The 15,547-nt window shown below is 42.2% G+C and overlaps 1 protein-coding gene and 1 non-coding gene across 2 annotated transcripts; one reads left to right on the top strand and one right to left on the bottom strand.

Moving 5' to 3' along the window:
• Window positions 1-6,426: 6,426 nt before the first annotated feature.
• LOC121796653 lies at window positions 6,427-8,865 on the top strand. Its single transcript, XM_042195459.1, has 3 exons — window positions 6,427-7,423; window positions 7,565-7,848; window positions 7,903-8,865. The coding sequence occupies exons 1-3, from the start codon at window positions 6,427-6,429 to the stop codon at window positions 8,863-8,865; spliced, it is 2,244 nt and encodes a 747-aa protein (XP_042051393.1).
• On the bottom strand, window positions 6,814-6,920 carry LOC121797558. Its single transcript, XR_006049917.1, has one exon. It is a non-coding gene; the product is annotated as a small nucleolar RNA R71 (small nucleolar RNA).
• Window positions 8,866-15,547: the final 6,682 nt, after the last annotated feature.

Below are 15,547 nucleotides of genomic sequence, written 5' to 3'. Positions count from 1 at the left end.
CCTGCCCCTGGGTCAGCTGACTGTTGATGATAACTGGCATTGTCTCATTCTCCCCCAAGTAGGCGTACTTCAAATGTGCGGGAAGTGGCTTCAATTCCTTAGCGGGTGTGGGTACTTCAGTAGGCAGGGAGTTCTCTTCCTCTTCTTTTCTCAGCTGACCGCCTTGATCAAGCAGCTTCTCGAGGCTAGATAATTGAGCGATCCCGCTTGACCCAGGTCACTCGCAGAAGTCCATCACCGCTTTCGCGATAGCTTGATCATCCATCTCGCCCACTTTCATTGCCTCATACCAGTCTGCGATTTCCTTCTCAACTTCCTCGTCCGCGGCGGAGTCTATGAACTGCCTTTGTAGGAACTCCTCCTCCAGATACTTTTGCACCAGCGGCTCTGTCACATCCACCGAATACACGTTTTCACTATCTGATGGCCTCTTTATTGCTTCGTCAATGCTGAATGTAAACTGCTCTCCGTAGAAATCCAGACTAATCATCCCATTACGGACGTCGATTATAGTGCTGGCCGTAGACAGGAACAGTCTTTCCAACAGGACTCCACTAGACTCCTTCGCCGCTGGCTCTGTCATTTTTATGACGAAGAAGTCGGCTGGGTATAGAAAATCATTCACCTTCACTATTACGTCTTCCAGAATTCGCACCGGGTGAATGCAAGACTTGTCGACTAGCTGTATCATGATGTCAGTATCGACGAGCTTGGCCTCTCCCAGTTTCTTATAAATGGAATACGGTAGAACATTGATAAACTCCCCTAAATCGCACATTGCGTGCTCCACTTGAATATCCCCAATTGAAATCGGGAGTGAACATTCCTGGATCGGTTTTCTTTGATGGGAGGTCGCTCCGCTGGATCACTGCAGAGACATTTTCTTCCGTAATCATTCTTCCTTCTTCATTGACCTTTTCCTCCAGGTAGTCCTTGATGAATTTACTGACTGGGGGCATCTTGAATGCTGTCAAGAGTAGCACCTTGACTTCCACATCTTTAAATAGACTAGCCACATCGATTGTGGCGTCTCTCTTTCTGGTAACCATTCCGTGGTATGGGTAAGGCTTGACCTTCTCAGTTTCTTCTCCTTGACCTTCTCCTGAGGTCTCACCGCCCATTTTCGCTTTCCCTTTGTCCCTTCCTTTGGCTTGATCAGCTCAACTGGACTCTCTTTCTTCTTGGTGGCTCGGTCCAGGCGTAGACACTGGGGACACCGCAGGTGGGCTGGGGTTCTGGTATACCTTCCCTGACCTCAGGGAGACTTTGCTTATGTTCTCCCGCCCAGGCGGTTGCACAGTGGCAGGGATCTTCCCTTCGTTTCCTCTCAGCTCTCCCAGCGACATGGCGACCTGAGATAATTGTTTTGTAAGCATGTCCAGCGTTGCCCTCTGCTCCTTCTGAGCTTCCTGAATCTCACGCATCGCATCATTAGGATTATGCGGAACCATCATTTCTCCTGGACCTTCATTTGGGTGCCGGTTATATCTTTGATTTGATGGCCCCCTCCGTGGTTTGGCTGAGCGTAGTCGGACGACCCATAGTGCTCTGGTTGGTACGGTGGCTGATTGTGCTGTTGATTCCCTTGGGAGTACTGTTGGTTGCCTCTTTGATGCGGTGGGACATAGCTTACCACCTGATTGTTGGGTTGCCTTCCGGTGTTGCTCGATTGAGGGCCTTGATGTCTGTAACCCCAGTTTCATTCCTGCTGTCTGCCTGACCAGTTAGGCAGTCCTCCACTGGACCAGTTACCCTGGTGACCGCTTGACCAATTGCCTTGTGGTTCACCTGACCAGTTTGCTTGACCACCCTGCATTCTGTTCCCCCCGTTGTTTGATCTCTCTTGGTTCCGAGCGGGCCAATTGGGCTGCCCTTCAGAGGGTTGTATCTGATGTGTCAATGGTTGAGGTGGTTGGCTTTGGTTCTGATCACTCCACCTAAAATTGGGATGATCTCTCCACGGAGCATCCCTTTGCTTCCCCTGGATCCAGTTGCCATTTGGGTTCCAATGGCCGACCGCGTTCACTTGAGTCTGCGGTTCCGCTTCAGGATGGAACTCGCAATAATAATAATGGTGCTCCTCCGGCGGTTGAGGCACTGGCTTCTCCTTGGAAGTAGGCGGTGGAGGCGCTCTGGATTTCTCTACTGCCTCTAGCAGCTTCTTCTCCATCTGCTCAAATCGAGCCTCAAGCTTCTCATCACTTTGTGCCTCCGCTGCGTGCACCGCTCCTCGTCTGTACTGGCTTCGGGAAGTTTCGTATGATCTCTTGGCTTCGATTAGCCTCTCCAGAATACTCTTTGCTAAGTTGAGATCGTTTTTGCTATCCACCGTGAGTCCACCATAGAAGGTTGAATAGACCTCCCAATCTCCCATCTTGTGGTTAGGGCATGCTTGAAGCAGCCCCTGAAATCTATCCTAGTATTGGCCCAGAGGCTCATCATACTCTTGCCTTGCCTCTGTAATCTCCCCTTTTAAAAGCACTCGTCTTCGACGCTGGGAAGAAACGGTCTAGGAATATCATGCGAAACCTGGCCCATGTTCTGATTGATCCTTCTGGCAACCTCGACTGCCAGACTCCTGCATCGCCCTTCAAGACGAAGGGTATATCCTTGAGCCTATAATCCTCTGATGTGGATCCAGCCGGCACGGGTTGAATATCACAATATCTGCAAAATTCTTCTAGAAAAGCGTAAGGACATTCCTTCGAGAGGCCATAAAATTTGACAATACGGCTAGCACCCCTGATTTGATCGAGATCGTTCGCATTCCTGGAGTAATAGCAATGGCATGGGTGGGCTCCTTCTCGTCATGAGCGTGTAGGGAGCCAATCCCTGAATCGTTCTCGACGAGGGCCATCTTCCTTTCTGCTTTCTCAAGTGGTGGTTTAGGTGGTGTGGTCTGTTCTCCTTCTTCCTCACTGGTCAGTTGTTCTGCGGCTGCTGCTTCTAACGCGACTCTATATCAAGTGGTAACAACACCGGCTTCCTGGACTGGCCAATGAGCGTTTGTATCTCTGTATATGAGAGGATGATTCCAGTGTCCTCCGCGGTGGTACCTTCTCATGAAAGGAAAGAAAAACAAATTAGAAAAGAACGAAACAAAAATATTTATACCTATGCACTAAACACATCCATGTAATAACACCATAACTCCCGGCAACGGCGCCATTTTGGTGAAAGAGAAGAGATGTGAGGTTTTGCGTGGATCAAGTTATATGGAAGAATAACCGAACCAGTGGATCAGTTAGCAAATGTCGTTGCCACTTGATCAAGGCGCTTTCTCGTTCACGAAAAATATTTATAACTCCTAGACATGCACTACTTTAACAGTAAAGCGGCAAGTACGTGGTCGATCCCACAGAGAAACTGGTGCGTTGAGTGTGTGAAGAGTGAACAGGGGTCGGCTGCTGCCACACTTTAAGTTGGAAGTTTTAAACTACGGGATTACGCTAGGCAGAATATAAGCTAACTACTTGATCAAGGGACTCATCATGCTGACAACAAATAATGGACCAAGTAAACGGCAGGCTGAAATAAAGACCTAACTACCTAATCATGCTACGAAACAACAAACCACTTTGTCATTCAATATAATGAAGATTCAAACACTCGATCAGGGATTTCAGAATTAAACTAAGCTGGAACAGTAAACAAGAATTCCGAAAGCAAACAACTTTGATTTTTATACTCATAACTCTAAACAGTGTTGTGAACTTGCGAAACACAAAACAAGAACTATTCTTTAACTACGTAAGAAAACGAAATTTAACTAAGCTAACAGATTCAGAAAACAAGAAAGCGAATAAAGCCGAGAAATCCTCGGTCGGAACTTGAGACGGCGCCAAACTGATATTGATTTCTCTGCCGTGCTCCCTTTAGTCGCTTTCCTTCTAACTGACCATTTCTACTATTTAACTCGGCTATTTTGGAACTGGGGATGAACTTGGAACCAGGGACAGGCGGAAAACTAAACTAAAGGCGAGGAAGAAGAAGAAGCTCTTCACTATGGCGTTGCTGTTAGGGTTTGTATACTAGAAATCACCTTTCGAGTGATTGAATACTGTAAAACTCTAATAATTATTTTCCAATGAATGCAACAGATTATTTTTGTCGTAATGTTGTTATGTTTTACATTTAATGGATGTTTATTGCATATTTAAATGTATAAGCGAACATAACATAAGTCTAAGTCTTTGTTCTAGTAGACCGGTTGTGGGCTGCGCTCAATTTAAGGTACGCGGTCAGTTCTGAACAAAGAAAAATAAGAATTTCACAACCCAGATAGACCTAGACTACCTATTGTGAAAGGTTGCAATGTCAGTCCGATTATTTCTAAGCCTTATTGAAATATGATGACGTTGGTGTGGTATAGCACTGAATGGATCTAACAGCAAGACGAGTCTTTATGCTATCTACTGAAAGACGAGGTCTTGAAATTTAATTTCTTAATCAATGTACGTTAGCATTGAGCATACGATATTGAGTATCTACTACTTTAACTTACCAAAGGTGTGGGTTTTTCGTCACCCAATGATCCAGGTATATTGGGTAGTGGTGATCATTATCTAGCGGTGCTAGGATTGCTATTATGTTGAATCGTGCGCGAGGAGAGTCTCGTTTGATAACATTGATGCGAATCAAATAGTACATTTTCTCTTTTCCCCTAACTTTACATGATATATATAGTTTGATGCTTGCAAAAGTATGTTTTATGGTGTAGGAAGAGGAGTGAATGGTGAAACGAAACAAGGAATGAAGCTCGGATGGTGAAAAAGTTGCGCCCGCTGCCCAGAAAACTCTCAAAACTGGCCACCCGGCCGGGTGTATTTTTATGCCTAATAATTCCACCCGGCCGGGTGAAATATTTAAGGCATGCGGAGTCCAGAGCAAATCACCCGACCGGGTGATTTTTGTACCAATAATTCCACCCGGCCGGGTGACTTTTTTAATGAAGGAAGAGTCTAGAGGCATTCACCCGACCGGTTGATATTTTCAGTTGCAAATATCCACCCGGCCGGGTGGATCAATTTTAGCAGTTTCTCGGCAGTTTTGGCAGGGGAGAAAGAGAGGAGGAAGAAGAAAAGGAAGAGTTTCGGCCAACATTCCGACGATCCGTCTTCAAATCCCAATTCCACTAAACGAGAGCATGCTTCCTATGGTTTCAATTGCAAATATCACCACGTGTTTAGGCTAAGCTCTCTATGTTGCTCCAAGTAGTAATCTAGGCTTTGTATGGATGTTTCTACACCATTGAATTCATGTGATTTGATACCATCAATGTGATTAATGTTTATACACTATGTTTTTGGCTAATAATGTAGTGTTATTTCCTTTGCTATTGTCTCTTTAACATAGTTTAGGATTGATTGATTGTTGGTATACTATTGAATTAGAATTGTTTAGAGGATAATTTGATAGTGGATTAAGTAGGTGATTATAATAGATGTTTATTCCTCCCGCGCTTCCACAGGAGTTTATAGACATTGAAAATTGGTTCATAGGTTATGTGTTCAGCTAATTGTGAACTACTCATCGTGTACATGTTCAGTGTACGTGATTAGGCTGATGTTTTAATCCCATTACATGTTTTATTGTAAAAGGTGTAGAACAATACAAGCCTAGCGAGCAACTTGGAGTGACATATTTTCCTATTTGAATATTTTTTGTTAGTTAACTTGTAGCTTAATTTTATCATCGACTTTTGGAAATCAAAACCTTCAAAACAAATCACTTTTTAGTCTGTGTTTTCTACGTCTTAGAATTAAATAATCAATTCCTTCCCTGTGGATCGACACTCGAAGTATTACATTCGATGTTGTACTCTTGTAGTATTGCTGTAATATTAGAGCTATTTTATTAAACTTGTGTGATCTTACAATTGATAATTGAACTCGAAAATTACACACCAAGTTTTGGCGCCGTTGCCGGGGAAGGCAATAGATTGTTTAACTTCTAGTTTATGTTTTGTGTTTTATTTGATCTTTCTTTTTATTCTTGTAGGTACTCATTTCATTTTCTTGGGAGGTGATAGCCATCTACCACGTCTGGACTTGAAGACGAAGGAGTATATTTTCTAGGTGACATTTTCTTAACTCTTAGTTTAGATAGTTTAGTTTCACTTAAGCACACACATTTTATAGAACTAACCCCTAAGTTGTCGAGAAGTCTCGCTTTCGGTAATAGGAAATATATTGTGTTTGTGCTTGGTGTCTTTTCTGTTGCGCAGGTATTAAAAAAAATAAATAAAAATAGTGAATGCACACGCGATCACAGGGTACACCACCGTTTGGATTACTCTGTTATCAAAGAAGGAGAAGGTTTAGAGGTTCAACAAGTGAGATCTTTCCGGACTATCCGAGTCCAATCAGAAGTAACCTACAGTTTGGGTTAAGTGCAGAAAGAGATCAAGAGTCAGACGTTGAATTAATGGTAGACAACAATGAGATTCCACCACCCGTGGGAAGGTTTGGCGACACTCTTAGGTCGGGAATTGAGTACCCGGGAGAGTTTGCTTATGCAAACGATAACGTCAACATTCCACCTCACTATATTAGTTTGGTGAATGGAGAAAATCTTTTCCATGGACGGGATGATGAAGATCCGGTGAGCCATCTGAATGCTTTTTATGAATTGACCAATTCTCATAGACCTCCAAATGAGGAGCACCATCGGATTAAGAGGGCATTATTTCCGTTCTCATTGAGGGAGAAAGCAAGAGCATGGTATGATTCATTACCGGGTTACAACATAGCAACCTTCCAAGAGTTGAAGTCGTTGTTTCTTTCGGAGTACAACTCTCTAATGAAGATCGAGAAGTTGAGAGAGGAGATCACCTCATTCCAACGGAAATATGATGAGTCTTTCGCAGAAGCTTGGAAGAGATTCACAGAAATGCTAAGGATATGCCCAAGTCATGGTTTAGCTCCGAGGCATGACCTCTTGAAGTTCTACAAAGGACTCAACAATGAAGGCACGGGATTAGTCACAGCGGGCTCAAATGGGAACTTGGATGATCTCACTCATGATGAAGTAAGAGCCTTGTTTCAAAGGTTGGCAAATAATCAAAGGAATTGGCATAATCCAAGAAGAGCGGCTGAGAAGGCAGGAGATACATTTGGTGCTACTAAGGATGCTGAGAGAGTGACAGCAATCGAGGCTCAATTGGCGGATATAAGTACTCAAATGTCGTCAATGACAAAGGCAGTTAAATCTCTTCAACTGACTCCTCAACCTCAAGCAGTGACTGTGATGAAGTGTGGGTTGTGCCAAGGTGGACATCATACGGATCAATGTCCAAGTCTTCAAGGACCGCCAGTGGAGGATGTGAACTACATTGGTAACAATCGACAAGGGTTCAACCAAGGCAACCAATACAACAATCAGCAGAATTGGAGGCCTCAACAAGCAAACTGGAATCAAGCTGGTCCTAGCAACACTTCGGGGACTCAATGGAGGAACAACACTCAACCCCCGGGTTATGAGAAGAAGCCATCGGTCGAGGATCAATTGGGACAGATTCTCTCTTTCATGACTAAGAGTCAAAAGGAGAATGAGAACTTCAAAGATAAGACGGTGGAAAAGTTTGGGCAGATCGATGCTACAATGAGGAATCTTGAGACTCAAATTGGACAGCTTGCTATGGCATCACACATAAGGATTCCTAATACCATCCCAAGTAATACAGTGCCCAATCCGAGAGGTAATGAACAGTGTAAGTCAGTGATTTTGAGAAGTGGTCGCGAGTTAAATTCGACACCATTAATGGACGGCCAAGGTACTTCTGGCATCTCACACGCAGGGGCGGATGAGATGTTAGGCTTGTATTCCTCGCACACAGGGGCGGACGAGGCATGTAAGGGAAGTCCCGCGTTGGTGCAGGGGGCCCAACATGGTCAAGAACAGGTTGCATCCGGCAGCAAGGAATATGGTGAAGAATTCGATGCAAGTGGAAAGTGTTCAGTAGAAGAGAAAGGCAAGAAGATAGTGGAAATGGAGTCAAAGAAAAAGATGATGACAAGTCCAGCACTAGATCCGAAGAGCAAGTTCAACTTCCCCGATCATATTCCTCCTCCACCATATCTACCTAAGAGGAAGAAGATGGTTCCAAAAGAGAAAAGCTTTGAGTGGATGATGAATGTGATCCGAAAAGTGAATGTGGATGTATCATTAGTGGATCTCTTCACTAATTTTCCCAAGTTCTCCAAGTTCTTCAAGGACATGATGGCAAACAAGAAGAAATTACAAGATGAGGGGATAGTGGCATTGAGCATGAATTGCTCACAACTGATTTCAGGAATGATGCCAATGAAGAAGAGGGAACTCGGAAGTTGTGTGATCCCTTGTGAGATTGGGAATACAATCTTCACAAAATGCTTACTAGATCAAGGATCGAGAATCTCACTCATGGCATTGAAAACTGCTCGTGCCATTGGACTGGAGGATAGAATGGAGCCCATCGACATTGCTCTACAATTGGTTGATCATTCCATCGTGAAGCCCACTGGAATAGTAGAGGATGTCTTGGTCAAAGTCGACAAATTTGTCATCCCTGTTGACTTTATAGTATTGGATATGCCCGAGGACAAAGAGGTACCAATTCTGTTTGGTAGACCATTTCTTGCCACTGGAGATGTGTTGCTTGGAGCAAAAGACAACTCTGCCACGTTCAGAATTAATGGTGAGCAAGTGACCATTAATGTAGAAAAGGCAATGAAGCACCCTAGCGATGCAAAAGCGTGCTTTAGAGTTGATGTCCTCGACAAGTGCATATTTGACAAGATGTGTTGCTCGGCAAGAATAGAAGGAAGCGTGTATGACAAAGGGAGTTTGGAGAGAGATTATGGTTCGACACTTAAAGTATTTTGATGAAATAGAAGATTCTCAAGTTAATCAACCAAGTCTCGAGAATGAAAGTGTGGTGGATACTTTTGTGGCGGATGTGAAACCTTCAATCGAAGTACCACCAAAGCTTGAATTGAAGCCACTCCCGACAAATCTGAAATACGTCTTCCTTGGTGAGGATGAAACTTTACCGGTTGTGGTATCGGCTATGTTGAATGATGAAGAAGAAACCAATTAATAGAGCTACTGAAGTCACACAAGAAAGCTCTAGGATGGTCCATTGTCGACATCAAAGGAATTAGCCCCGCAATTTGTATGCATAAAATCTTGATGGAAGATGGAGCCAAGCCGGTAAGAGAGAGACAAAGACGGTTGAACCCACTTATGCAATAAGTGGTGTAAAAAGAAGTGAAGAAACTATTGAAATATGGGATGATCTATCCCATTTCCGATAGTGAGTGGGTTAGCCCGGTGCAATGTGTACCGAAGAAATGAGGAATAACCGTGACAGTCAATGAGAAGAATGAAGTGTTAGCAACTCGATTGGTAAACTCATGGAGAGTTTGCATGGACTATAGAAGATTGAACACGACAACAAGAAAAGATCACTTCCCGTTGCCATTTCTAGATCAGTTGCTTGATAGGATTGCGGGTTATTCTCACTACTGCTTCTTAGATGGATATTCGGGGTATAATCAGATTGCAATTGCCCCGGAAGATCAAGAAAAGACGATATTCACATGTCCTATTGGTACGTATGCCTTCTGCCGGATGCCTTTTGGTTTGTGTAATGCACCGGCTACATTCCAACGTTGCATGATGGCAATTTTTTCTGACATGAATGAAGACATCATGGAGATCTTCATGGATGATTTCTCCGTCTTTGGATCCTCATTTGACCTTTGCTTAGAAAACTTGAGACGGGTCTTACAAAGATGTGAAGAATCGAATCTCGTGCTCAATTGGGAAAAGTGTCAATTCATGGTCAAGGAAGGCATAGTTTTGGGACACAAGGTGTCGGAGTTGGGATTGGAGATGGATAAGGCGAAGATTGATTTGATCTCTAAATTACCTCCCCCAACGAATGTGAAGGGCATCCGTAGTTTCCTTGGTCATGCGGGATTCTACCGAAGATTCATAAAAGATTTTTCAAAGATTGCAAAGCCACTGTGCAACTTACTTGAGAAGGATGCCAAGTTCGTCTTTGATAATAAATGCCTTGAGGCATTTGAATTGCTGAAGAAAATGCTAGTCGAAGCTCCTATTATTATCACATCTGATTGGTCGAAACCATTTGAGTTGATGTGTGATGCTTCAGACAATACTGTGGGGGCCGTTTTAGGCCAAAGAAGAGACAAGGTCCTACATGCCATCTAATATGCTAGCAAAGTACTCAATGAGGCTCAATTGAACTACACTACGACAGAGAAGGAAATGTTAGCGGTTGTGTATGCTTTTGAGAAGTTTCGTGCATACCTACTTGGCAAGAAGGTGTAGTGTTCATGGACCATTCAGCTATCAAATATTTGATGAATAAGAAAGATGCAAAACCTCGGTTGGTGAGATGGATCCTATTATTGCAAGAATTTGATGTGGAAATTAAAGACAAAAAGGGGACCGAGAATTTGGTAGCTGATCATCTGTCTAGACTAGAGGGATTGGAAGAGACGGATGATGAGAGAAAGAAGAGGATCAATGAAAAATTCCCCGACGAGCAAGTGTTGCAAGTGGAAGCTCAGGAAACATATGTGCCGTGGTTTGCTAATTTGGCAAACTACCTTGTCACGGGTGTTGTACCAGAAGGGTTGTCTTCTAATCAAAAGAAGAAATTTTTGAGTGATATCCGCACGTATGTTTGGGAAGATCCATTTCTTTTCCCCATTTGTAGTGATGGAGTTATTCGAAGGTGTGTGGGAGAGCATAAGCACCTTCAGATTTTGTCTGCATGCCATGATTCCATGTATGGCGGCCACTTCGGAGCACGTCGAACTGCATTTAAAGTGCTTCAGTCCGGATTCTTTTGGCCATCGATCTTCAAGGATGCAAAGCCTATGTAGAGAGATGTGACAGTTGTCAAAGATCCGGCAATATCTCGTGGAGAAATGAAATGCCAATGAATAACATTCATGAGATAGAACTCTTTGATGTTTGGGGAATAGACTTCATGGGACCGTTTCCCAAGTCTAATGGGCAACAATACATTCTCGTGGCTGTCGATTATGTCTCTAAGTGGGTAGAGGCAGTGGCCTCAGCAACCAATGATGCCAAAGTGGTGTTGAAGTTTATCAAAAATCACATCTTTAACCGCTTTGGGACACCACGCGCTATTATCAGTGGTGGAGGAACTCATTTTTGCAACAAGTTGTTTGAAAACCTCCTCGGAAAGTATGGTGTCCGACACAAGGTTGCTACCCCTTATCATCCCCAAACTAGTGGCCAAGTTGAAGTCTCCAATCGAGAGGTAAAGCGTGTTCTTGAGAAAGTTGTGAAGCCGTCTCGAAAGGATTGGGCTCAAAAGTTAGATGATGCTTTGTGGGCATATCGAACGGCATATAAGACCCCGATTGGAACTTCGCCATACAAGTTGGTCTTCGGAAAAGCTTGTCATTTGCCGGTAGAGCTTGAGCATAAAGCTTTTTGGGCTTTGCAAAAGCTTAATTTGGATTATGATGCTGCAGCCGAGAAGAGGATGTGCGACATGAATGAGATGGATGAGTTTAGGCTTCATGCATATGAGAGCGTTGATCTCTACAAGGAGCGTGCTAAGAAGATACATGATGCAGCCATTAAGCCTCGTCAATTCCATAAAGGACAACTGGTCCTTTTGTACAACTCTCGGCTCAAACTGTTTCCGGGCAAGCTCAAGTCAAGATGGTGGGGTCCTTATGTGGTGCACAAGGTATACCCCAATGGTGCTATGGATGTTCGAGATCAGAAAAATGATATCATTTGGAAGGTGAATGGCCAACGCTTGAAGGCCTATGTTGGAGTTGAAGGTGATGTGGAGGCGAGAGAAGTGGCTTCTCTAGTGGAGCCAAAAGTGTAGAGCAAGGAGGAGGAAGGTCGAGCCAACGACAGTAAACAAAGGCGCTGATTGGGAGGCAACCCAAGTTTTCTTTTTTCTTTTATTTTGGTTTTCTTATGTTGGAGGTTTTGTTTGCTCAATTCTTTCCTCTAACATTTATTTTGAATTGAGTGTTTCTTTTTGTAGGTTTTGTTTCTTTTTGTAGGAGCAACATGGAGAAAGGACTCATTTGGAGCTTAAGAGGAAACACACCCACAAAGGAATACACGCCCACCCTCCCACCCGAATGCCCTATGGATTTCAAGCCAAGTTTGGGGGAGTTTTCTTTCCCTTTACTTTATATGTTCTTCTTTGCATGCATTGGGGACAATGAAGCATTCAAGTTGGGGGGGTTGTTTGAGTTTCAATGATTTGTATGCATGTTTCTTGGGTGTATTGTTTGATAAAGGTGTTTTGAATCATGTAATTGACGGGTGCATGCTTTATCTTCGGCTTTCTGGTTGGGAATTCTTGCTTGATTTTTCTTGATCTTTGAAGCTTAGGATGGATGGAATTTGTGCATGATTTATTTGTAAGAGCATGTAGTGATTACAACCGATTTCTTGAGTTGAGGAGAGCATGAAAGTCTTGTGGAAATTATCTTGGATTTATTTGCTTTATCGAGTGAAGTGCTTGTATTCATTTGTGTCAACGATATGGAAGGATAAGGCACTAGGATGAACTCCATGGCCAAATGATCACATGCCTAGCCCAACAAATGATCCCCTAGAAGTCACTTTGAGCTTAATTCCCTATTATTTGTGTAAACACTCAGCCAATCACTTAGCTACTTAAATAAGCCTCATTTTAGCCTCATCAATAGACCTTGCTACTATTTGGGTGCTAATACAAGTTTGAGCTTTGTTGGTTGAGTTTTGAGTGTTGGGTGGTGTATTACAAAAGTGTAGACATTTTGAGACTTGAATTGATGTTTAGATGTTGAGAATGAAGTTCTTAAAAAAGAAGAAAAAGACGACCTCCAAATTTGCAAAAGTCGAGGTCTTATTTAAAAAAAAGAAAGACGGAAAATAAAAAAGTTTGTGAAATAAAGTTAGAACTTCTATTTGTTTTTAAGATGTAATCTTGTCTAGAATGATCTCATGTTTGGGGAGTGAGAGTTTGGTTGTAAAATCTTTGTGTTTGATCTTTGGAAGGAAGTTGTAGGAGGAAAGAATTTGGCACTCAAATGTGTAGTTTTTGAGCTCACTATCCATATTTATCATACCTCATCCCTAGCCCCATTACAACCTTGAATTAAGACCTTAGACCTTGTTGATGCTTATGGATGTTTTGTAAATAGCTTGGTAGAGTTAAAGAAGTTTGATTTGAAATCCGCAAGTCTATGTGATTAGTAATGCTTGACGAGTCAATGTCAACGGTTTGAGTTGTATGATCTTATGCTTGGACTTACTTTGACATGCACTTTGACTCGAAGTTCGAGGTTAATGAGTGATTGTTCTTGAGAGTGGGTAATCTTGATTGGAAATGTTGGGGGTTTAGATTTTGTCATTCACGTCCCTACGTGATTCACTCTTATGAAAACTTTTGAAAAACTTTTGTGAGTAGAGCTTTAAAGGTTCGTGTTTCATGCGATCTTGCTCGAGGACGAGCAAGCAAATAAGTTTGGGGTATTTGATGCGAATCAAATAGTACATTTTCTCTTTTCCCCTAACTTTACATGATTTATATAGTTTGATGCTTGCAAAAGTATGTTTTATGGTGTAGGAAGAGGAGTGAATGGTGAAACGAAACAAGAAATGAAGCTCGGATGGTGAAAAAGTCGCGATCGCTGCCCAGAAAACTCTCAAAACTGGCCACCCGGCCGGGTGTATTTTTATGCCTAATCATTCCACCCGGCCGGGTGAAATATTTAAGGCAGGCGGAGTCCAGAGCAAATCACCCGACCGGGTAATTTTTGTACCAATAATTCCACCCGGCCGGGTGACTTTTTTAATGAAGGAAGAGTCCAGAGGCATTCACCCGACCGGGTGATATTTTCAGTTGCAAATATCCACCCGGCCGGGTGGATCAATTTCAGCAGTTTCTCGGCAGTTTTGGCAGGGGAGAAAAGGAGAAAAAAAGAAGGAAAAAGGGAAGGTTTTTGGAGAGAAAAAATAGAGAAGAAAGAAGGGAGAAAGAGGGGAGGAAGAAGAAAAGGAAGAGTTCCGGCCAACATTCCGACGATCCGTCTTCAAATCCCAATTCCACTCAACGAGTACATGCTTCCTATGGTTTCAATTGCAAATATCACCATGTGTTTAGGCTAAGCTCTCTATGTTGCTCCAAGTTGTAATCTAGGCTTTGTATGGATGTTTCTACACCATTGAATTCATGTGATTTGATACCATTAATGTGATTAATGTTTATACACTATGTTTTTGGCTAATAGTGTAGTGTTGTTATTTCCTTTGCTATTGTCTCTTTAACATAGTTTAGGATTGATTGATTGTTGGTATACTATTGAATTAGAATTGTTTAGAGGATAATTTGATAGTGGATTAAGTAGGTGATTATAATAGATGTTTATTCCTCCCGCGCTTCCACAGGAGTTTATAGACATTGAAAATTGGTTCATAGGTTATGTGTTTAGCTAATTGTGAACTACTCATCGTGTACATGTTCAGTGTACATGATTAGGCTGATGTTTTAATCCCATTATATGTTTTATTGTAAAAGGTGTAGAACAATACAAGCCTAGCGAGCAACTTGGAGTGACATATTTTCCTATTTGAATATTCTCTCTTAGTTAACTTGTAGCTTAATTTTTTCATCGACTTTTGGAAATCAAAACCTTCAAAACAAATCACTTTTTAGTATGTGTTTTCTACGTCTTAGAATTAAATAATCAATTCCTTCCCTGTGGATCGACACTCGAAGTATTGCATTCGATGTTGTACTCTTGCAGTATTGCTGTAATATTAGAGCTATTTTATTAAACTTGTGTGATCTTACACTTGATAATTGAACTCGAAAATTACACACCAAACATCCACAAGAGGAGCTCGAAACAAGGTTTTATTATTCGGAACCTAGCTAGTTGGAGTTTAATTACTCTATGAATAATAAATAAGAGTTTCTTGCTAAGTCCAGTCTTGGAGAATATAATATGTTAATTAATTAAGTCCATAGTAGACATTAATTAATTTATGGATGTTTCTATCTTAAGCGCAGGAAATGAATTAAACAAATAAAAAGAAACCCGGAATACTTGTAATTTCGAATTTGGAAAGCCAGTGCAATATTAATTATGTAGTGGCTGCTTGTAATATTCTAATATAAGCTTATATTAAATTGTGGGTTCAATTTAATTAGTAAAAAGCTAATTGGGTGAGGCCATGTCCAAATTCTTCCTTAGATCCCTGACTGGGCCCAATATGTGACTTAATATAAATAGGAGAATAAAGGAGACAGAAAAAATAACAATCAGTGCTGAAATTTTCGACCCCCTCCATAGAGAGAGAGAATTCGAAAATTGTTCCCTCCGTGAGCTGGGTTCTGTCTTCGTTATTCAAGTCCTAGTACGCTGGTGAGATTTTCCCACACAAATATCAGTGTACAGTCCGGGACACCAGTCAGAAGATCCGAGGTCGAGTATTGAAGATCTTCACGTGGAGACGGAGCAAGCCATCATTGATTCTTGAT

This window comes from Salvia splendens, chromosome 3, assembly GCF_004379255.2.
Source record: "Salvia splendens isolate huo1 chromosome 3, SspV2, whole genome shotgun sequence".
NCBI lineage: Eukaryota > Viridiplantae > Streptophyta > Magnoliopsida > Lamiales > Lamiaceae > Salvia > Salvia splendens.
The sequence above is the reverse complement of the archived record's forward strand: the minus strand, read 5'-3'. Positions and strand labels throughout refer to the sequence as shown.

Excerpts from the sequence above, each read along its gene's own strand:
- LOC121796653 (XM_042195459.1), top strand. The coding sequence starts at position 6,427 with ATGGTAGACAACAATGAGATTCCACCACCCGTGGGAAGGTTTGGCGAC. Across the intron at positions 7,424-7,564 it reads AGCAAACTGGAATCAAGCTG|ATAAGACGGTGGAAAAGTTT; the intron begins GTCCTAGCAACA and ends AGAACTTCAAAG. Across the intron at positions 7,849-7,902 it reads CGCACACAGGGGCGGACGAG|GTTGCATCCGGCAGCAAGGA; the intron begins GCATGTAAGGGA and ends GGTCAAGAACAG.